Genomic DNA, 25,653 nt, shown 5'->3' with positions numbered 1-25,653 from the left:
CGAATTCAAGAAACAGTTTATTGTGAGATTTTCACTAGACGGTTTCACAAAAACGCAACATGTGTTTCGCCATACAATGGCTTCTTCGGGCGTTTCTTTAATAACTATATTCTACATATTGAATGCTTAATATACCTAATTTTACAATTTGAAGTATTTGCATTTCAAGTACCTGATTTTAACCTAATTTTGTAACGAATTAAGCTTATGTCCCAGTTTCCACATTTGAAAAAATGTTCAGTAACGGAGAGTTATTCAATTCTAATTGATCATTCAGTAAATTAACCGAATTCCTGAATCTAAACATTCTAGAAGATTGAGTTTCAATGTCCTTCTGCTTAAAGGTGGCTTGCAAATGTGGAAGTGGTCTTTCTATTTACAAAACTACTTCTTTTGTTTTTAATTCTTTTGGAAAATGTTCTCCCTGTTTGGCCAATATACAGTTTTGGGCAAGAGCCACAGTCAGCTTATACACTCCTGATCTATCCGATACCGAAGTTTTGTCTCATTGTTTTAAATAAATTTACTTAGACTATTATTCGTTCTGTAAGCTACGTTTGCGCCTTCTTCCAAAAAACTGACAATATTATCGGTTGAGTCACCCAAATATGACAATGTCCTACAACTGACGTTTATCACATAATGAATTTTGGTAAACCTGGTCCATGAATTGCTTTTCTGGGTTTTGGAAAGAATGGAGTCTATAATATCTACCTTATAACCGTTGTTAACCGCGATTTGTTTGATCAAACTCAGCTCTCTCTGGAAATTACTCTCAGACACTGAAATATTTAGTAGTCTACAAAGAATACTATTAAATGCGGCAACTTTATGCTGGTGAGGCAGTGTTGAGGAATTATGTATGATAATGTCCGTGTAAGATGGTTTGTGAAAAATTGCAAATTCATGTTTATTGTTAAGTCGAGGTAATTTATTGAATTATTTACCTCTCTTTCAATGGTGAATTTTATTGACGGGTGGATGAAATTGACATATTCAACAAACTTACCTAATTGCCTACCTGTACAAGTAAAACATACTAAGATATCCACTACGTATCTGTACCAGTACAAGAAACTGTTAGTAGTTTTTCAAACAAATAATTTTGTTTGTTTGTTCATCAGTAATTTTTTCACAGATTCTGGGAACGTTTTTATCAAAACAGAAGATGAAACAATCATCGAAAAGAAAGAAGAGAGCTTCAATGAAAAGAAGTCATCAGCGTTATGTCAAAAGGGGTTTGGCATTGCAAATGACCATATTGGGAAACTTGAGATGGTGCATACAACAGAGAGACCCAATGAACATATTCATGCAGGAAAGAAATCATTTCAATGTAAAATATGTCTAAAGTCATTCTGTAGCAGAAGTAATTTAAAAGTCCACGAAAGAATTCATACTGGTGAAAAACCATTTCAGTGCAAAATCTGCTGGAAACTGTTTATTGATAAAAGTCATTTGAATGAACATGAAAGAATTCATACTGGGATAAAATCATTTCAATGTAAAATGTGTCCAAAGTCATTTGTTTTGTGTAGGTATTTAAAGACCCATGAAAAAACACATTCTGTCGAAAAAGCATTTAAATGTACAATTTGCGAAAAGTCATTTATTCAAAATAATACTTTGAAAATTCATGAAAGAACACATACTGGAATAAAACCATATCAGTGCAAAATATGCTTGAAGTCATTCACTCGAAGTAGTTATTTGAAATTCCATGAAAAAACTCATAGTGAGGGAAAACCATTTCGATGTAAAATCTGCCAAAAGTCATTTACTCGCAATAACTATTTGAAAATTCATGAAAGGATACATACTGGAATAAAACCATATCAGTGCAAAATCTGCTTGAACTCATTCACACAAAGTAGTAGTTTGAAAACACATGAAAGGACACATACTCGTGAAAAGCCATTTCAGTATAAAATCTGCTTGAAGTCATTTAATCGAAGCAATAATTTGGTAGCTCATGAAAAAACTCATAATGCTTTTAAATCGAGAAACCAGTTGCGTAGCTTACGTTCCAAGCAAAAGGGTAGCTCTCCAATATTCTAAAATCTTATGCGAACAACTTGGAATTTCTTTCGAACCCCTAAGACGAATCAAGAGAAAGCATATTTTTGGTGACGGCGATGTAGGCGCTGGGTTATCGTATGAGAATTAACTGAGGCGAACAATGTTCACTTCAGTAGACAGAATGATTGCTGAAATTCGTGATCGCTTTTAACAGCTGCAAAATCAAGCGCAAAAATATGCCTTTCCAATGTCTGCAGTGATGGTGGGCTCGGAAGATCTCAACCTCAATCATGCTCCTCACTTCCTAAATACAGAATAGTTTCGACTTGAGCGTGTACGTCTACGAACATTCGTAGGAACAGACCCAGGAATTCATTAAGTCTGGCTCCCTGGGCTAATTATAATACATTATTCAATCTAAATCCAACATAGTCATAATGTTGCGAATTTTTTAACCTCTGTCATTAGCAATATAAGTTGTGAAAGTTTTTCAAAATTAAATACCTAAGATCAACTATGTCTACAATGGTTGTGAAAAGGACTTTGCTTTAAAAAAGTGCATGCAAAGTACATTTTTGATCAAATTTTTGTGCAAAGGAATTAGTGCAGGGATTAGTTCAGCTTTCATAAAAGTAGGTTGACGGATTTACTTACTGATCTCTTTGAAGTCTACCCCGCAGGATGCAGTTATCTGCATTAAGAGATTCTACTTGGCTCTTGTCTGCCACTTCAGTAAACCCCCGTTATTTTTTTAAAGTTGATCTCTCCACCATAGGTGCATGTACATGCATGTACGCATATATATATAGGAATAAATTTCAGCGACTGTGAGTAGTTATGCTACTATTATATTTTGACAACTATTATGTCAATTTAAATTCAATCTCTTGACAATTTTTTTTTATGAACTTTTTACAATTATTTTATACAGTGTTCTTATTTATATATATATATATATATATATATATATATATATATATATATATATATATATATATATATATATATATATATACGAATATGAAAATTATTGAGTGTCTTGAAATAGAAACAGAAGGTAATATCGGACATAGCACTCAAGAAAGTGGCAAACCATAGACACGTGTTTCGGGCTTTTGGCCCATCATCAGTATGGTGCAGCCAAGTGTAAGGATGGGCAACACTTGGTTACCAGAAGAAATAAATACAAATGCACGGAGCCACCAGCAGGAGCCAGCCGCACATTTGTGGTTTCACTTAATAGATCTTGTGTTTACAAGAAAACTATCAAAATCACCACGGAGGCAGCTATAGCAACCTGCGTGACATATATATATATATATATATATATATATATATATATATATAAAGGGTGTAACTGAATAAGTGTAAAACATTTAAGGTGATTCCTCGCCGAAAAAAGGATAGAATCTTTCATATAAAGAAACTTCATTGGAGCATCCCTTGTTAAGATACAGCCCCTTAAAGGGGGCCAAACCCCTTTTGACATAACGCTGATGACTTCTTTTCATTGAAGCTCTCTTCTTTCTTTTCGATGACGTTTCATCATGCATAAAAAACATATACCTTCTGATGCCCAAAGGAACTTCCTCCAGCAGTACTGGATGCACTTCTCTTAAAAATTGAACGTATGCCTCACCATTTAATCAAGAAGGTAGAAAATGAGGCCCAATTGAATCATCCCCAATAACCCCGAGCCACACGTTAAGAGAAAACTGTTCTTGATGGTTAATTTCGACAATAGCGTGAGGGTTTTCATCACCCCATATGTGGTAATTATGAAAATTAATAATCTTATCCCGAGAAAAACTACATTCGTCTGTGAATTCTATCGTGTTCAGAAAGTCACAATTTCTTCTAATCATTTCCAGCATCCAATTGCAAAATTCAAGACGGTTCGGAAAGTCTCGCGGTAATAGTGCCTGTACTCGTTGCAGATGGTAAGGGTATAAGAGTTGTTCCTTCAAAATTCGAAAAACCATCATATCATCAACATTTAGCTGGAAAGCAATCTTTCTAGTACTGGTTGTAGGTTGTTCTTCAATCAAATTAAGTACTGCTTCCTCAAGCTGTGGTGTTCTTACTTCTCGATGGCGACCACAATCCTGCGTTCTTTTGTCGAATGAACCATATTCTCGTAATCGTTGATGAAGTCGAACAAATATTCTATGTGAAGGATGCTGCCGTTGAGGATACATTTCAGCATATCTTCTAGAAGCTTCTAACCCATTCCCCTGCGACAGACCGTAAACGTAATGCATATCAGCCATTTCCTCATTTGTGTATGCCATTTTAATAACAAGTGAATTATTAAAGTAACAAATTAGGAACAGAACAACAACACACAATTAGTATTAATTCAATTTCGAAAATTCACAAACTGACAGCATCATGCACCTCTCCGGAATATTAATACATACATACAGGGCTATTCAAATTCGTTTCCGTACATGGGGATCTCGTAAACGATACGAGATAGAGTGTCGGTTAAATCATGGCAAAGTTGCGTATTTTAGAGACCTATTCAATGATGTAAAGAAGTCGAATATAGCTCTTTTGGTTCTGGAGATATACAGGAAAAACCAAAAAATCCCAAATTATTTTTTGCCTATATCTTTTTTATTCGCAGACATATTGAAAATCTGTCCACATTTTGCTATTGGTACTTGATGTGGGCTCTCAGAATATATCCATGAATCTTTTATACAGGGTGTCATATGACTTGGGCCACCCCCATCTTTGAATTTTCAAATACGGACCTGTATTTTTTGTTGTAGTTTTTGGATCGTAGACGTTCACTTCATTCTGAGAAATTAAATTAAATTTTATATTTTGGGATTTTTCGGTAATATTCGATTATAATTGTTTGAATTATTCCCTTTTAAATTACGGCTCTGGAAATTGGTTGACTGAGTTGAATAAAAACACAATAGCAACTTTTACGTCTCCCTATGTATCATAGGGAGACGTATCATCATTTTTAGGTACTTATTCATATTTTTTCCATTGATCTTGAGTGTTTTCTACAATGAACTTCGAATAAGAAAACCTTTCATGATTATCTGAAACATATCTACAACAAAAAAATATTATATGTGTTTTGATGAGCAGAAAAAAATGGTAGCAATAATAACATCCGAAACGAACACTATAATTATAATGAAAATTGAAATAAAGTAAGTAATTTATACAGGGCTTTTCATGATGAGCGTTAATTAGCCGTTTCTGGCAAACTATTCAACGGATCAACCTGAAAATTCCACAGTATGCATAAGTCAATATGACCTACACACCTAAAATATTTTAGACGAAGCGGCGTTGTTGCTTCTACTATAAAGTAGCGGCTTCTTTGATTTTTCAAATGGAACACCCCGTATATAATATCATATTATGATTCATTATCACTTTGTCAACAAATTCATATACTATTTCCCTATACCTATCTATTACCGTTTAGAAGATATAAATTAATTTCGATATTTTTTTACCAAACATGAACTTTTATAAATGCTGATAATCCTGAACTCTCTTGCACTAAAACAATCAAATTTGAAATGGAGTGGAGTGATACTATGAGGATCTTCACTTCGTGTCATATTTTCATTTGCCTCATACAGGGTCTTCAAAAAATGCAGATACTTTGATCTCATGAAAAAATGAGTGGAACTAATTTTTTTCAAATGGAACACCCTGTATATTTCAACATTTTTGAGCTCTACATCAAATTTTAGATTAACTTTGTTCAGATAATACTATTTCTATTTTGAACCGTTTTCGAGATAAACTGTTTCAAACCGAAAATGACATGGTTTCCTTATGATGTACTGTTTGGAACCTTTGGTGTAGTATTGAATATTACTGGAATTTTTTCCCAACACCAAATCGTTATTTTTACACCTCGACACGTGTTTCGATCACCATGTGATCATCTTCAAGAGGAAGATTAAAACAGTTTTAATCTGATGATCACTTGGTGATGGAAACACTTGTGAAGGTGTTAAAAATAACGATTTGGTGTTGGGAAAAAACTGCAGTAATATTCAATCATAAAAGGTTTTCTTATTCGAAGTTCATTGTAGAAAACGCTCAGAGCAATGGAAAAAATATGAATAGGTACCTAAAAATGAAAAAACTCTCGAAAAACTCTACGATACATAGGGAGACGTGAAAGTTGCTATTATGTTTTTATTCAACTCAGTCAACCAATTTCCAGGGCCGTAATTTGAAAGGGAATAATTCACACAATTATAATCGAATATTACCGAAACATTCCGAAATATAAAATTAAATTCACTTTTTCAGTATGAAGTGAATGTCTACGATCCAAAAACTACAACAAAAAATACAGGTCCGTATTTAAAAATTCAAAGATGTAGGTGGCTCAAGTCATATGACACCCTGTATAAAAGATACATGGATATATTCTTAGAGCCCATATCAAGTACCAATAGCAAAATGTGGACAGATTTTCAATATGTCTGCGAATAAAGAAGATATAGGCAAAAAAATTGTTTGGGATTTTTTTGTTTTTCCTGTATATCTCCAGAACCAAAAGAGCTAAATTCGATTTCTTTACATCATTGAATAGGTCACTAAAATACACAACTTTGCCACAATTTAACCGACACTCTATCTCTTATCGTACGAGATCCCCATGTACAGAAACGAATTTGAATAGCCCTATATATATATATATATATATATATATATATATATATATATATATATATATATATATATATATATACCGGGTGTCCCACATTTTATGTGACAGGCAATATCTGGTTTGTTGAAGGAGATACACAAAAATGTTTCATACAAAAGTTTTAGGAGTTCATGAGAGCTATATTTTGATATAATTTTTAAATATACAGGGTGTTTGGTGTAGGTGCCACAGACCAAAATTCCATTTTTTAAAATAGAACGCCCTGTATATCATTACATATTCAGATGCTACGTTAAAGTCTGATATCATTTCATGTTTGGTTTTTGAAATTCGGTTACGGCGTTGTTGAGTTATTGCACTTTTCCTTAAATATAAAGTTTCAAAAAAACTTATTTACTCGTACACGAATCCAGTCTATATCTTTTATTGAAGTGAACCAGACTACTACTGAATAAAAACCATTATTCTCACCTCTACGATACGATATCGATATCAGTTGAATATAATATTGAAATTCTTGAGAATGTGACTAAATTGAGGGTGAATTGCTTTATATTGCACAATTTCATCAAGTAGCTTATGCTTGTTGATGCCATAGTAACAAATGTTGTTGAATTGTATCTACTTGTCAGTTCGATTCAGTGATTCTTTGCAAAACAGTAACTGTGTTCTTTGTTCATTTCTAGAAAATGATTTGATCCAGTTGATGGAAGATATTCCCATAGCAGAACGACAAGGAATTTGGTGGCAACAAGATGGTGCTCCTCCTCACAATTCACAGGTTGTTACTGAATATCTGGATAGAACGTACCCAAATAGATGGATTGGTAATAAGGGTCCAATTCGGTGGCCGGCTCGATCCCCAGATTTATCACCGCTTGATTTTTTCCTATTGGGTTATTTAAAAGATATTGTTTTCACTACTTCCCCTTTGAATGTGGCGACTAGCGTGCAGTGATATTACGCCTGATATTATAAGAGCGACTTGTACAAGAGAAGTGATTCGACGTTTCGAAGCCTGTATAATATCTAATGGGCATCACTTTGAACAATTTTTATGACTTATTTCTAGGTACCTACCATTCTTATGAAATGATTTATCAAGTTATATTATTATGATTTATCAAGTTATATTATTTACATTATTATTAATTAAAGATTTGTTTTCGAATACACCTCTTTCAATTTCGCAATTGTTTCATATTCAAAATGATTCCTGACTGAATTCCACAACTCAAAATTGAAACCATTACTTCGAACACCCAAAATTTTGACTAATTTTCATGTGATTTGATGCAGAGAGAATAATTGTATGAGATATTTTTTAAAATAATAGTCGTTCTCAAGACTTTACATTTTATAACTCAACAACGCCGTAACCGAATTTCAAAAAACAAACATGAAATGATATCAGAATTTAACGTAGCATCTGACTATGTAATGATATACAGGGCGTTCTATTTTAAAAAATGGAATTTTGGTCTCTAGCACCTACACCAAACACCCTGTATATTTAAAAATTATATCAAAATATAGCTCTCATGAACTCCTAAAACTTTTGTATGAAACATTCTTGTGTATCTCCTTCAACAAACGTTGACTAAAACGTTGACTAGTTTTGCGCATGTGAAACAGTTAGGTTTATGGTGGAAGAGATTTTTTGTGAACTAGCGAAGATTCATAAATTTTTGATTGTTGCGTCATATGGGGCTTCGTGAATATTTTGTGGAAACTACTGTGTAATTAAGGTTAGTTTTGATCAAAATAAACTAATAAACACATATTGTTTATGTTTTGAGTACTTCAGTTCCACAAACACATTTTTCAGGACGGACAGGAAAACAAAAATATTGAATATGGTAAAAAATAATGACGAGGTTTTGGACCAGTTGTTGATTCCAAAATATGAAAGTACCAAGAGACTTGGCAGGAATGAGATCAATGTACTTCTTTCAAGTGAGTTACAGTGATATTGTCTTTTAATAAAAAATATTAATTAGATCAATAAACTGTTAAGGGTAGCAAACGCTTGCAAATACTTTTTCCTAATATAAGGTAATATGAAGATTATATCTACTTATTCCACTCACAACTTACATTGATATGTAATATGCAGAGTGTTTCAGAATAAAACGCTGATCTTTAAGTGAGTGAATAATCAATTGATTTTGAGAAAAGAATGCCAAATAAACCTTCGTCCTTATCTTCCCAAGGATATTAAAATCTTTTAAAAAAGTCATCATAATTTTAGTAACTTCCTAGTTAAGATAAAAATTTAGTACACGACCTCTGAGAATTTGCAGTCATTTTCATATCTAGAAGATTTTTTGAGGTTTTAACCAGAGGCGTCCGTATCTAAATGTATAATAAAAACTAGTTTTATAATCCCAATTCTTTTATGGCATTTTTTATGAAAAGCTTCTTTTGGGGTTTCAACCAGCGACGTCCGTATAAAAATTTATAATAAAAAAAACAAAACTTATATTGTTCAATGGTTAATTTAATTTTTTGAAAATTTTTATGTACGATGGATCGATTTTTTAGTGAATACCTGAAATTTTTTCATTCATTTTTTCAATGGAAATGAATGGACATAGAGGTATTCATACCATCTGTAGAGAGGAATGATGTGACAATGAAAAAAAAAGAAGGTCGGTTTCTCATAACTGATATTTTTAAAATATCTTTCGTGTTTATTGATTTCTGTTTTCAGGGAAAAATTTCTGATTGTATTTTCTTTAGGTGTTGAACGATTTTACTATTCAACGTTTTCTATTTCATAAAAAGAGTACATAAGTATTGTAGATGATAGTTTATGTAGACAATATGAAAAACTGAGCAGAGTTATATTTTTTGTATTGTATTGTTTGAGTTTTTTGGGTTAAATTTCGAAAATTCTGTAAAATATTCAACTCAAAAATGTAATTTTAATCAATACAAAATCCGGTGTTCACCTGTTGGTAATGACTGGTATTTGTTTACAGCTACGTTTTCTAAAATAGTCTGGTTCACATGTACTCGATTTAGCTCTTTTTGGTGAAATTTTTCAACCCTGTCCAACAATTACGACCAAGGTGTCATTCGATTCGTATTTTTGCCTAGAAAGTTTAAGGGAAGGTTCGAAAACGCGCCGATAAAAATTACAAAAGTTATAAACAATTAGGTGAAAAAAAAATGGGGCTTTAGTTTTTTCTCAATATCTCGGAAAATTTCCTAAATTTTGGAAATTTGAAAAAAGATTTGAAAAGATCAATGAATTTGCGTAAAATAAGTCCCGACTTCCGAAACTGTACCTCGATTATTTATAATTTTTACAGAGCCCTGAAAATAGAGCCAAAAGCGGGTAGTCTGGCTTCCGCGCGCCTTTCGTCACTCTGACATAAAAACAAAAAAAATATTTAAACATATTAAATGTAAATATTAAGAAATGAAAAAATTCATGTAATGTTGGGATACATCAATAAACAATAATCCTCAGTCAAAAAATGTTTATCCCAATTTTAACATCAACTATAAATTTGTTAATTAATAACTTTTTCTGAATCGAAAGTTAATATAACAATCCCTATAATTATTAAACTAAAACCCTGGCATTTTTTTCCTTTGGTGAAGTTATCCTTAATAGGCAAAAAATAGATTACTGTTGCCAAAATAAAAAAATTGTTATTTTCTATTTTTTTATTAACAATTGAAAATTATAATTTTATAAAAAATACATTACAATTTTTTTTTGAATTTTTTATTGTTTCAATGTCTCATGGCTAAAAACTAATTAATAATATTTTTTTTTATTTTTTTACAGCCATTGTTAATAAATTTATTATAAACAAATACATTGTTTATAAGCAATTCGAAATTTTTTTTTGCATCATGTTAATTGAAACAAAATCATGATTTAAAAAAAATGGTTTCTCAAAAAAATTTCTTTGTTGCTAAAATATGCGTTTGTTAATTAACAATCGTTTTTTGCAACTAAATATTAAAATTAACGAACCGTTTTTTTTAAATCATCAATTCTATTGTTTTTTAAGGTTTTGAAAAAACGTGTTTTTTCATTCTATTTTTAATTGTTTATTTAAAAAAAAATTATAAACAAATTACTTTCTTTCATTTATTTTTTTCAATCCTTATGATTTATTGTTACATGACCCGAAGTTTATGTTGAAAAGACTTAAAAATTTTCCTTTTTTTAAAAAATGACGATCAATAATTAAATAAATAATAGGACTACAACTTTAGTAAAAGGCTTGAATTGTTAATAAATTCATAATGAACAAAAAACACTTGAAGCATATTTATCATAACTGCAATAGTTTGAAAGTTATTATAATTATAAAAGCGAAGGAGCGAATGAAAAAGACAAATATCAAGGTATCACAATATTAAAAGTTTTATAAAAAAATAGGATAAATTAAAAAAAACACAGTTACTTTTATTATAGAACAAAGTATTGAAAAAAAATAAAAAAATGATTTGTCTATAACAGTTTTTTTTAAATAAACAATTAAAAAAAGAATAAAAAAAAGTTTTTTCAAAACCTTAAAGAACAATAGAATTCATGATTTAAAAAAAACGGTTCCTTAATTTCAATATTTAGTTGCAAAAAACGATTGTTGATTAACAAACGCATTTTTTAGCAAGAAAGACATTTTTTTAAAAAGCCATTTTTCTTCTAAAAATCATGATTATTTTCACTTAACATAATGCAAAAAAAAATTTTCGAATTGCTTATAAACAATATATTTGTTTATAATAAATTTATTAACAATAGCTGTAAAAAATTAAAAAAATATATTATTAATTAGTTAATGAATAAATAAATAATCGAGATACAGTTTCGGGAGTCGGGACTTTTTTTACGCAAATTCATTGATCTTTTCAAATCTTTTTTCAAATTTCCAAAATTTAGAAAATTTTCCGAGATATTAAGAAAAAACTAAAGCCCCATTTTTTTTTAACTTAATTGTTTGTAACTTTTGTAATTTTTATCGGCGCGTTTTCGGACCTTTCCTTAAACTTTCTAGGCAAAAATACGAATCGAATGACACCTTGGTCGTAATTTTTGAACAGGGCTGAAAAATGTTACAAAAAAAGTGCATGTGAACTAGACTAAAACAGCAATTTGAAAACCCCACTTCTGATATCTGTGAATGAAATATTTACGTTCTTTATTATTAATGAAACCAGTGTCTATGATTTTTTTTTTCAGATCTAAAACATACCTATTTGTAACTGCTTTGGATCAATATTCTGTTTGAAAAGACCGAAATCATTTATCAATATGTTAAACTGATATTCAAAATTGTGTTTCTCTGAAAACCTTCAATTACAGGTGTTGGGGATTTTTGGTATTCCCATTTTACCTACACAAAACATGTCTTTCCGATAAACTAGGTTGAGAGTTGACTATTGGATTTTGAATCCATCAATTTTGAATTTGTCAGATATAAACGATATTCTAATGATGCTCTTTTCACATAACTATATTATCTTTTTAGAAAATATTATGCCCCATCGAACTATTTTATTTCAGGACACTATATTTTACTCAATGAGAGCAAAAATTGTTTACTTTCACCTGATCCTGTCAGTCAAATACAAATAGAAGAAATATCCTCTACCAAAAAGAGATATGCAACAACAAATGAGAAATGGTTCTTATAGAGATTATGTGAAACATGTTCTTCCTTACGAATCAGTAGATAGTTGTCCTGAAAATCTAGAGAAGAAAATTGGATTGGATAATTTAGGAAACACTTCCTACATGAATAGCATTTTACAAGTGTTGTTAATGACGAAGAATTTCAAGAACGAAGTTTTAATGATGAACGGGAATGTTTCCTGCTTATTCATCAAACTCAAACACCTGTTCATGCAGCTGCAGTTTCGTAAGAAGATATCATCTTTCCTTCCAACCGATTTCCTGAAGTATTTGAAGTCCACTAGATACTCGTTAGGACAACAAGAGGATTGTTCCGAATTCTCTTATTGTTAAATCATCTGAAAATGGAATTTTTAACAGGTGATGATCTACTGTATTGTCAAACATGCGCCAAACTAACTGACTGTTATAAGGAAACAAGTATAGCTGAGGCACCAGTCAATCTAATAATAACACTGATGATTTTCAAACAAGACTCAACCTCTAACGGAAGCAAGAAACTCTTTGGAAGGTTCGAAATAGATGAACATTTCAGACCAGCAGACCACTATTATAATATTCATGCAGTCATTGTTCACTGTGGTTCTGGCGTTGAATTTGGTCATTATTACGCCTTGGTCAAAGAAGAAACGGACTGGTTTAAGTTTGAAGATAGTCGTGTCATTAAGTGTTCTGACGATATTTGAATTTATTGGTACCTTTGGAGACACCCTACATTTCGTTTTGTGAAAGAGAGGGCATTGGCAGATCAAGATCTTCAGATGATGTGGTGCTGCAGGTGTTTCCGGGTTTTCCTGCAGCTGAAAAAGCAAATGCGCCACTGGAATCAATGAAATGCGCCAATTAATTTTTATTGTTGTTTTTATGTTAACTAATTATTATTAACATATTATTATTAACATTCCATGTTCATTGTGCGGGTGTGTGCGATTGTTTGTCCTGCAATAAATTCAAATTGAATGATAAAAACGTTGACTTGAGAGTGAAAAATTATATCAGTGCATTCAGAAAAGGATCCTCTTCTAGCCCATATAAAAATCACGTGAGTTAAAGTAAAATTTTATATATTTGAGCGACATTCTTTGGCAAAATTCACAATGGAATGGTCCACATCCTGTGACAAAAAGATAAATTAAATAAAAAAACGTGAACTGATAAAGTACCATTTCTCACACACAGTGGCGGGTACTAACGGGCTATGGGCGATATAAAAGAATCAATAACAATAGAAGCTATATACAATCTACTGGAAAAAGTGAATACAAATCTCTCGTCGAAAATAGATAATGTCAACCAAGACTTGAAAACGTTTATCAAAGACATTAAGGAAGAAGTAAGGGTCTTAAATGGAAAAGTGGATAGACTAGAAATTGAAAACAACGAGCTGAAAGAAAGCCTCCAACGACTTGAAAGAAAAATAAGAAGCACTAATATCATATTTTATGGAATACAAGAGAATATCAACGAGAAAGAAGAAATTCAAAAACTTATCACTAACGTTCTTCAGGTGGAATTAGAAAATTTTGACATAATGAACGTCTTCAGAATAGGAAAGTTGCAAGATAGGAAAAGACCTGTGCTAGTAACACTGCATTCCCAGCTGAAAAAGAAAGAAATATTGATAAACTCTTCAAAACTCAAAGATACTGGTATATATATATATATATATATATATATATATATATATATATATATATATATATACAAATATATATATATATATATATATATCTGAAGACCTTATACCGGTTGATCTTGAAAACAGAAAGTTACTAGTGCACCACCTTAAACTAGCAAGAAGTGAGAAAAGAGATGCGAAATTGAAAGGTAAAAAACTAATAGTAGACGGTATAGAATACACAGCCTCCGATTTGACAAAACAGAACCAGGAAGTAGATGACGAAATTCAATCCACATCACCACCTGCAAGAAAGATCCACAGTGAGCCCACTACACCCATCCCCAACGAAAGTTTTACATTTGAGAATATTCCAGGAGAAAATAAAGAAATAGCAGAAATCAAGGCACCAGTCCCATTATAAGGAAAACGGAAAAAAGCAGAAGAGAAACAAAAAATCAGTGAGGAAAAACCCAGACGCTACGACACTCGAAAATTATCAGCACCCGAAAAAGCAGGAGAAACACCTAAGAGAAATTCTCCTTGTTATTATAATAAAAACACTTTAAAAAAACTATATTGAAACAACATCTTACATATATCTATATTTATATTCATAAACAAAAGTTCCTATATTTTATTATTATATAATTGTCTACTGTATATTTACATGCTTTATATTACAACCACTTAATTTTAGTATCTATATTTACCTGAATCTACCCTAAATAATCATGGACTATTACATAAAAAATTTTGAAATCAAAAACATCGAAACTCACTTAAAAAGCAATCTTTTGAAACACTAGAATCTAATAATGAAAATCTCAAATTATTTCATGTTAATATTAGAATTATAAGAAAAAATATCGATCAGCTTAAAATATTATTAGCTCAGGTCAAACATGAATTCGATGTAATAATACTCACAGAAACGTGGAAAATCGAAGACGAAAGTATCTTTAACATCAATGGATACGATATATTTTATAATTCAAGCACTATAAACCAGAATGATGGTATCATACTTTATATTGAAGAAGGTTTAAACTATCACATATCATGTTCTCAAATGAATGAAAACAAATTTATTGAACTTCATATTGTATTTGCAAAAAGAAGTATCAGAATAACCTCTATATATAGATCTCCATCCACATGCGTCAATGAGTTTTGTAGTAGTCTTATAAAATACTTACAATCACCAAAAAATACTAAATCAGATATTCATCTGATAGTTGACGATATAAACATCAATATATTGGACAACCAAAGCGAAGTAACCCACAATTATTTAAACATCATGAACTCATTTGGATTCCTTTCCTATATTAATAATTACACACGTATACAAGGTGAAACGAAAACGTGCATAGACCATTTTTTTGTGAAGGATAGGAGGAAACCTTCACATACATACCTTATATATTAGAGGAGCATATAACTGATCACTACCCTATCATTCTACAGCTTATATCACAGAATAAGAAGGTCAATACCAGTTCAAGAAGAACAAAAAGTTATCTGGATCATAGTAAACTAATAAAAAAATATCCGAAAAGAAAACTGGCACCATATACAGGGTGTCCCTGGACTTCCTCTTTTCCTCTCGGGAATGTATAGATGGGGTCAAAATATCACCAGTACTTCATATAACTTTTTTTCCTAAAATCCTTCGTTACCAAGTAACGGGCCCTCGAAGTTACAAAATGAAAAATGTTTTTCTTTGATAACTTTTCAAGTGAATATTCAAAATCATCCAAATTTTGGTAATTGACTAAACAAATGAATTCCTTCGATGAGCTTTCATGCAGGAGTCAGTTGTTTTGCTACAAAGTCAGGAACGGACTACCCCCGATGGTCCACACCCCAAAACTTTGAAATGACAGATATTTTTCAATATTTTTCAACAAATTAAGATTACTTGGACAATTTTATGAATAAAAGTACTCGTGTGGAAAGTCGATCGGAGCAACGAGTCTTGATAAAAATGTAGTTTCACTCGACGACATCAAACCCGCTCGTCCACCATTATTTGAAATGAATAATTATCAAAGCAGAAATAATAATGATAACGTTAATTCAACAACATTTATAACAGGAATAATACAAAGTATGAATAATACAAAGTATACGTTCCCGAGAGGAAAAGAGGAAGTCCAGGGACATCCTGTATACACAGCCGAGAATCTAGAACTATCAACAGAACTATTTATTAGAAAAATACAAACTGTAGTCGAAAGAAGCACAAATAAAATTAAGATAAAGAAAGAAACTATTAAACGTAGCCCATGGATAACAAATAAAGTTAACAAATGAGAAAAACTGTTTGTACGGAAAATTTAAAGCTGACCCGACTATGGAAAACAAAACAAGATACAATAAAATGAAAAATGATCTTGAAAAAATAATAGATAACGCCAAAAGAGAGTGTTACCAAAAACAGATTAAAAAAATGGGAATGACTCTAACGCTATGTGGAAAACAATAAATGAAATATCTACAAGAAGTAAAGGAAGAGAAATTGATAAGATAGTAAATAAAACAGGATACATACTGGAAAACAAAAAAGAAATAGCGAATGAGTTCCTTGTTTATTTTACCGACGTTGGTAAATCATTGGCTGATAAAATAGATAAAACGCAACTCCGTAACTTTCCAAAAAAGATCTTATGTAAGTCATTTTTCCTATAAGAAACAACTGAAGATGAAGTTCTCAAAACAATATTTGAATTAAAAAATAAAAAATCCCCCGGAATCGACTGTATCAGAGCTGAAACCTTAAAGACGATAGCACATGAAATCGCAAAACCCCTCACTTATATAATCAATACAATGTTCTCAACAGGACAGTGCCCAATAGCATTAAAAACGGCCATTATCAACCCTATATTCAAAAAAGGAGATAAAACTGACGTGTCAAATTATAGGCCAAGTAGTTGTTTACAGCTGATTCTCGGCCTCCCCCCACCACTATGACGTATTAATTGCTTTTTTTATTGGTTGTTGTTTGGTGAAGTTTTTTTGTTGTGCAGTGAAGTCAAGGCGTTGTGACCTTGAAGTGTCTGGTGCATGGATCGTTCAGATTTTTTTTTCATATGAGATTTTGTGTGTTTATGTGTGTGTGTAGGAGAATGCACGGTACAGGGTTTCATCATGTGCTTGTTTGTCTATGTACAAACATACGTCTGCATACTTCGAAGATCCTCCAAGTAATAAATGCTCCATAGGTGTTAGGGCACCAAGTTAGTAGTGGAGTGACGTCACAGCAATAACCGTTCAACGGCTAGAGAGCGACATGTTCACTCCACGACGTGTGGCAGAGTAATGCGTATTCATCGGTCTGCCCTCACCTCTCCCGAAGCGATGAAGGTTCGCTCTAGCCCCGCTATCGATGGTGACACAACGGCAGCCGAGGACCGTTTGCCTAGCGTCTACCCTCTCCGAGACCGCAACGACCACTGCTTGCTCGTATATCGACATCTGTTATCGCATTCAGTTGGGAGGTAATCTTGGCGCATGTAGTTGAGAAGTGGGGTTGGCTATGACGTCTTGACGGGTCCTATCAGAGTGTATTTAAGAAGCGTACGAGTGTTGGCTATGTCAGTTTACATCAAGTGAGTTAGTGAGAACTATTATATAAAATGTATTCCTGTGACTGTGGTAAATCTTTCACTCGTAGTGATAATCTTCGTCGGCATCAGCTCCAGAGTTGCCAAGGAGGGCCTGCAGTGAAACGGGTGAGAGTGGATAATGCAACACCTATGTATACGTGCAATTGTTGTAATGTGACAATTCCTATGACCCAAGTGAATTCTCACCGAAGAACCATGAGTCATAAAAATAATGCATGTGTTCAATTGTCTGACGGTGTTCAAATTATAACGAATGCATTCAATTGCCGCATTGCTACATACAGGGTGGAGAGTTCGATTGTAACCAGTGACTACATGTCATTTTTCAATAAGATTAGGCAGAAGGTCATTGAATTACTGGAATCAGCCATCAGGATCCATAAAAGCATCAAGGTGAATATGGAAGTTTTTGGGAATTATATTCTTCAGACTGATGATTCGAGGGACACGAAGTCATTTAATTCCCAAAATAAAATAGTGGACCAATCTTTAGATTTGAATGCTGTTTTTGATGGATTCCGTGATGTAATTGTGGCTCAAACGACTGAGTTCCAGGATCGTGACTCAGGTATTTATTTTTTAAAAATTTCAATAAGATTGAATAGTAATATTTTTTTTTTATAATTCAGGTTGGACTTGTGAAAAAATATTGTTTCTCGAGGTCAACATTAATAAATACAGTCCACTGGATGGACGTTCATATGTGAAGCTGCCTCAATGTATTCAATGGAAGAAAGCTGTTGTGAATGTTCGTAATGAAGATCAATATTGTTTTGCTTGGGCTATAACATCAGCATTATATCCTGCAGATAGTCGAGTGTCCGAACTTACGTCATATCCACATTTTTCCACTGTTTTAGATGTCACAGGTATGGATTTTCCGGTTAAAGTTAATAATAAGAGTATCGAAATATTCGAAGATAGGAATGATATTTCAATTAATGTTTACGGTTTAGAGAGTACATTTGATTGGTCCATTGCGATACTCACAGAGAAGACTCCGGAGACATGTCAATTTGTTGTTTATAACTGATGACTCCGGTAATGGTCACTATTGTTGGATCAAAGATCTTTCAAGATTAGTTTCTAATCAACTATCAGCTCATAGACAGAAAAAATATTTTTGTGACGGATGTTTGATATATTTTTCTGATGAGAGATTGCTTTTACGTCATAATATGTATGATTGTAATCACATTAGTACCACAACACCAACTACTAATTTAAAGATCAATAAATATGGTAGAATGGTTGCGGAAAATAAACTAATGTTTGAAAACTTTGAGAGGCAAATGAGGGTGCCATTTGTAGTGTATGCTGATTTTGAATCAGTGCTTAAACCGATTCATGTGAATGAGCCAAATCCTGGAAGTTCATACACGATTAAAACATTCAAACATGCCCCATATTCATTTGCTTATTTGATAAAGTGTTCATATAATGATGATTTGACAAAATTTGTTACATATAGGGGTGTAGATGCAGCTCAGAAATTTGTGAGTAGCATTGAAGATGATTTGAAAGAGATACATGAAAATCATCTCAGAAACCCTAAACCAATGGATACACAAACTGTCGAAGAAGAAGAACAGTTTGTTGCAGCCAGAACTTGTGGTATATGTAATAAAGCATTTACTGATGGTGAAGTCAAAGTAAGAGATCATTGTCATGTCACAGGAAAGAAAAGATCACATGCCGGTCACTCGAAATGTAATTTAAATTTCAAAATACCAAACTTCATACCTATCATTTTTCATAATTTAAGTGGTTATGATTGTCATTTATTCATAAAAGAATTGTATAGGAATAAAGAGAAAGTTGATGTTATCCCGCAAACTAAAGAGAAATATATATCTTTCACGAAGCATCTCTTTACACACAGCTATACCGATAAAGATGGTGTGGTTAGGAAGAATTATCTCAAAATGAGATTTATCGATAGTTATAAATTTATGACTAATTCGTTGGAGAAGTTGGGTGCAAACTTGACCTCCGATCAATGTTTGGAGATGCACAAACATTTCCCACAAATTGAGAAATTCAATTTGATGAGACAGAAAGGTGTATTTCCATATAGTTTTGTTGATGACATTGACAAATTGAATTATCCATTACTTCCGACAAAAAATCAGTTTTATGACACACTCAATTGTGAACATATATCGGAAACTGATTATGATAGGGCTAGAAAAGTTTGGAATTTATTCGAGTGTCAGAATTTGGGGGAATACTCTGATTTGTATTTGAAGTCGGATGTATTGCTACTATGTGATATTTTTGAAAACTTCCGCACCACAAGTTTAGAGATATATAACTTAGATCCGGCACAATATTACACTGCACCTGGATTATCATGGGATGCCATGTTGAAGTTCACTAATGTTGAATTGGAATTACTAACTGACATTGATATATGATTCACTTTTTTCAAAAAGGTATACGAGGTGGAATTAGTCAATGTAGCGAGAGGAAACATATAGCAAATAATAGATTTTTACCCAATTATAATCCCAACGAACCTTCCACATTCATTACATATTTAGTGCAACAAATCTATACGGTCACAGTATGTCACAACCTCTACCAACAAGTGAATTTACATGGTTGACACCAAATGAAATTCTTAATCTCGATGTGATGGATGTGAGTACTGATAGTCCGTATGGGTATGTATTTGAAGTGGACATTCATTATCCACAAGAGTTGCATGATAAACATTCTGACCTTCCATTTTTAGTCGAAAAAATAATACCACCTCGTACACAATCGAAAATTCCCAAATTAATTCCAAATTTGAATGATAAAAGAAAATATATTGTTCATTATAGGAATCTACAGCAAGCTGTCAAAAATGGATTGATTGTAATGAATACACATAGAGTATTGAAATTCAAACAATCATGCTGGATGAAACCCTATATAGATCTTAATACTGAAATGCGTAATAGGTCTAACAACAAATCTGTTAAAGATTTCTATAAACTAATGAATAATGCGGTGTATGGAAAGACAATGGAGAATGTAGATAATCGAATTGATGTTAGACTCGTTACACATTGGGAAAATATAAAGAAAAATATAGGTGCCAGCACTCTCATAGCCAAACCAAATTTCAAAAATTGTTCAATTTTCACTGATAATTTCGTTGCCATTCAATTGGGTAGAGTGAAGGTTCATTACGATAAACCATTATATTTGGGATTTTCCATATTAGAATTATCTAAAACAGTCATGTATGACTTTTTCTATGGATGCATCAAACAACACTTTGATGAAAATGTCTCTTTACTTTACACAGATACCGACTCGCTCATTCTTAAAGTAAACACAGAAATTTTTTATGAATTCATAAAAACTAACATAAGTAGATTTGATACATCCAATTACAGTATAGTTAACCAATTCAATATTCCAGTAACAAGTTCAGTCTTGGGTAACTTCAAAGATGAATTTCCAAATGATCCAATCATGAGTTTTTATGGTACAGGTGCTAAAGCATATTATGTGAAATCTGTTGATGGTGAATTTAAGAAAGCCAAAGGGGTTAAACGATCTGTAATAAAGAATGAATTGACATGCGAAGATTATCAAAAAATCGTCGAACAAGGTGGTATGATATTCAGAAAGATGAATTCATTTAGAAGCGTGTTACATGATATGTATACTGAATTAAAAAATAAAGTTGCATTATCATATCACGATGATAAACGATTTATCATTCCGAATACTACCCACACTCTTCCTTGGGGTCATAATGATATTGAATTTTATGAAAACGATCCAAATGAGAATATTCGTTGGATAAGTAATATTATTCAACAATCACAATCTCAGGAGACTCCATTGGATCAATTGATTAATTTATTATCTGCCGAGATCAATGATTGAAATATCATTCAATATCTTCAAAACCGGAAAATTCAATATTGATATTTATGTAGCCATTTATAATTAATAATATATGATAGAAGTAATGTGATATTAATGTATTATGTATGTATGTATATGTATTACTGTAATGAATATAAAATGATTAAAATTTTATTTGTATTATTTCTATTTCCCTAATCAATTACTGCAATATATAGTATAATGTAAATGACAGAAATATCAGTTTGAAGAGAATCATCGTAGAGTGCACAATGTCTAAAACAATCGATAAGTTTGGTAGAAAAAGAAAATGGGGTGGTAATGTCATTCGAGGTCCTCCTGGGAATGGTTTTAAATTAACAAAAGATGGTCATTATGACATGCAAAGGAAAATATTGAAAAATACAAGTGAACCAATTGACAAGAGTGATTGTGTAACTGTATCATATCTTGAGGGGGAAATTAATGGAGCAAAGGAAGTTATACTTCTAGCCCTACAAGCTGCAATACAATCCACAATAGGCAATATTGCTCGGGACGCCCGGCAAGCATTTGACGATAAAATTGCAGAGGCTCGGATAACTTTCACTCGTAAATTTGACAAACTTACAAGTGATGTAGACATAAAAATGTCTGACATAACAGCGTCTACAAATAAAAAATTTGATGCTATGTCAAACATAACAGGGACTACAATGAAAAAGTATGATGTACTGGAACAGAGAGTTGAAGTATTGGAGAAAAACCATAAAGAAGTTTTGGAGAGAAACTATAAAGTCAGGCCATCATCATCAGGTGGACTGGGATATCCAGGACTGAACATTAATCCAAATCATAGAATAATACAACCAAAACCAACTGATGATGTATTAATGGAACCAACATGGTGAATGTATTCCCTCGTTAGGTTAGGTTAATAGCTACGTTAGGTTAGCTGCATACTTACGTTAGGTTAGGTGTTAGGTTAGTATTCCCTCGTTAGGTTAGGTTAATAGTTACTGTAGGTTAGGTTAGGTTAGGTTAGGTTAGGTTAGGTGTTCGGTTGCATAGCGGTAGGTTAGCGTACTAGGTTAGGTTACGTTAATACGTTAGGTTAGGTGTTCGGTTGCATATTATGTTACGAACGCGCGCGCGAAGAGGGCGTAGATGTCTCTCCAGATGTCCCGCCTACCTGGGGCCGGAGGCCCCACCCACCTGGGCGGAGCCCAGGCAGTGGGCGTGGCCCGTTAGGGCCACGCCCCCCGTCGCCACCAACTTTTCGGATACCCCGCCCCTTTCCGAAGCCCCGCCCCCTTTCCGAAGCCCCGCCCCCTTTCCGAAGCCCCTCCCCTCCCCGAAGCCCCGCCCCCCGACTCCCAACATTTGCGCATGTACACCCCTACCCTCATCGCGCATGTGCGCTCCCACCATTTTCCCACCGCTCACGCATCGAAGTCGATACCCTCCGGAGAGCACTCCACAACATTCAGTTCGAGAAGTCATCTCATCGAGAGCAGTCCACTCCACAACAAGGCAGTACGTTCCAACGACCAACTTGATATTTGAGTAAGTAAATTAGGAATGTTATTTTTTATATCAACTAACTTTGTATTATTTCTTCTTTTTCAGAATGGCAACCAATACACAGGAGGTGAATAATGCTGTGGCGTCTATTCTGCCGGTGTCCGCTGACCAGGAGGAGGCAGCATCTTCGAGAGCGGTGACGGTTGACCAGCCAACCACTTCGCGTTCGCGAGTTAGGTGCAGATCTTCTAGCCCTGACTTATTCGAGGAGGAGGAGGAAGTCAGGGCTGTGAAGAAGGTTTGCCAACGACCTGCAGCAAAGGTTGGTCCTATTTCAAAGTACCGAGCTACTTGCAATAGGACTAATCCTTATGCAGGTAGTTTTTCGACCTCTCGTAAGAGGGCCTCCACACCAGCAGCAGCACCAGCAGCAGTGGAAATTCCGAGGAGTCCTTCTCCGGAGTTGGTGATATTGTCGCCGTTGGTGACGCGACTACCACCGCTGCCAGCGACACCGGCGGATCCTGAGGTGTTGGTGCCACAGCCTATCGGAGAGGTTAGTGAAAAGATGAGTGTTTTTCTGCAGAGATGCAAGAAAGCAGAACGAGCTGCCCGATCTAGCGAGGCCGCGTTGGTTACCATGAAGCGACAAATGGCTGAAATGGATAACCGACGGAGGGAAATCCAAAAGGAAATGGCCGAAATAGATCGGAATTATGCATCTCTGCAGGAAAGGTGTAAAGCAGAGACCTCTTCGATAAAGCTGTACAAAAAATAGTGACAGTTATGGACACTCTTTTTGTAGATGAAGTGTAAATATAAGATTAGTTTTAGGTTAGTTAGGAGTATTTAATTATGGTAGTTTTAAGTTTATATTTGTTAAGTTTATATTGAATAAAGGAAAAGGAAGTGAAATAAAGGGTGTACACTGTTTTTTGGTTTGGTACACATTGAACAATGCGATGGTTGGAGCATTTTTCTTCATTTCCTCTTATTATTATTATTTTTTTTTTTATTTCAATTCCAAGTTCTTCTAGACAAATACCTCACATCAATTTTTGTGTCCTCTAATCACTTGTAAATAATTTCATGTGAAGAAAATTTAAAAAATAAAAAATAGACATGTTTCATAGTGAAATCGACAAGTATATTTCATTTGTATTTTATCCATTCAAGTATCTCTTTCATTGAATATGTCTTATGTCACTTTGCAATTTACCCCTACTCATTGAATATGTCTTATGTCACACTACAATTTACCCCTACTCAATGTTCCACTCCTCTCCCACTCCCTCTCGAAAGTATAAAAGTAGAAATCATCTGATGAAACATTCAGTTGATCAGCTAGCATCGAGATGGAACCCGATTCAACCTCCGAACCCCATAGCTGCCCGGATCAGGGGTACAACTTCAATTACTGGGATAACAGCCAGGTACAGGTAGTCTCTTCCACCACGGAACCCCACAGTCCGCCATACGAATACCGGGATCACGACATCAGGATGCAAGTTCAACATGTCACTGGCAGTGACGAAGGACACTTGGATGACTCGGAATATCCAGATCCTTACGGATGGTGGGACCCTGCTTATGATGACATTGTCCCAATGAGTAGCGACGACGACGATGATGACGACGACGACTCTGGTGATGATGCTGATGACGAGCTTGACGTTAGACGTCCTCCACCATCCCCTATCCTCATCGAGGATAGTCCTCCGCCATCCCCAATCCTAATCGATGATGATGTCCTCAATTCCGATGATGACATATAATCATCTACTCGTCCATCATTTCCTTTCCTTTCCTTCCACGGAGTACACACTTTTTGGTTGGTGTACACGAGGCACTGCGAGGCTGGGGCAGTGTCTTCCTCCCTTCCTCTCCCTCTTATTAGTTTTTTTTCCATAATAATCACTAGAATTTCTCCTAATAATCGCTCAGAGTTTCATTCTTGATGTTTTCGAATCTCAAACACTGTTCTACATTTCACCCCCTCCATTTCATTTCTTCCAATATAAATATAGCAACAATCCCAGTTCTATATCATTCTTCCACAATGTCGAGTACAGGACCCATCCAAGTACATGAAATAGATTCAACGTCTGATCATTTGAGTACAACCTTCGCTCAATTTCTGCAGCGAATCTATGATCTTCCTGATGATTTCGCAGAACGAGTGGAACAAGGTATTCAGGACGACATAGATGCTGTTGACGATAATAATGCGGATGATGTGATTAGTATATCATCTGATTCAGCTGATTATGACGACGACGACATCATGAGTATATCATCTGATTCAGATGACTACTATGAGGATAATATCATTAGTATATCATCTGATTCAGATGACGATACCATAATTATTGTTTCTGATGATGAGGAGCGTTAGTCCATATCATTGCATGGATTAATAAAAAAATAACAGCCCTTTTCAGGGCTACAATTAAAGACTGAAACAATAAAAAAAATAGCTCTTTTCAGAGCTACCATTATACTTTCAAACAGAAACAGATTCATACCATTGTTAACATTATGTTAACATTATAATCTCAAACGAAATATATGTATGTGAAAGTATTCATCATTATATGCATATGAATGATTGACAAATGCCAACTTCAACTTTCATTTAAAGTAGTACTCATCATATGCATAGACATTCAATGACTATCAA

The 25,653-nt window shown here is 33.6% G+C and overlaps 1 protein-coding gene across 4 annotated transcripts in view; it reads left to right on the top strand.

Moving 5' to 3' along the window:
• The window catches only part of LOC111511735 (uncharacterized), a 52,536-nt gene that overhangs the window by 9,241 nt on the left and 17,642 nt on the right, over positions 1–25,653 (top strand). Inside the window, exons 1-2 of one of the 4 annotated variants that reach the window (XM_074185923.1) lie at positions 3,017–3,791; positions 8,514–8,641. The exons of 2 other annotated variants lie outside the window; for them this stretch is intronic. In XM_074185923.1, the coding sequence (XP_074042024.1) occupies positions 3,787–3,791; positions 8,514–8,641 (133 nt within the window). In that variant the 5' untranslated portion in view covers positions 3,017–3,786. Of the gene's footprint in view, positions 1–3,016; positions 3,792–8,230; positions 8,642–25,653 lie in introns of those variants that run through there. One more of the 4 variants, XM_074185925.1, reaches the window with a different exon arrangement.

The sequence above is a fragment of the Leptinotarsa decemlineata genome, unplaced genomic scaffold, assembly GCF_025532065.1.
Source record: "Leptinotarsa decemlineata unplaced genomic scaffold, Ldec_3_MD MMD2_tig00078363_RagTag_RagTag, whole genome shotgun sequence".
Taxonomy (NCBI): Eukaryota; Metazoa; Arthropoda; class Insecta; order Coleoptera; family Chrysomelidae; genus Leptinotarsa; species Leptinotarsa decemlineata.
The sequence above is the reverse complement of the archived record's forward strand: the minus strand, read 5'-3'. Positions and strand labels throughout refer to the sequence as shown.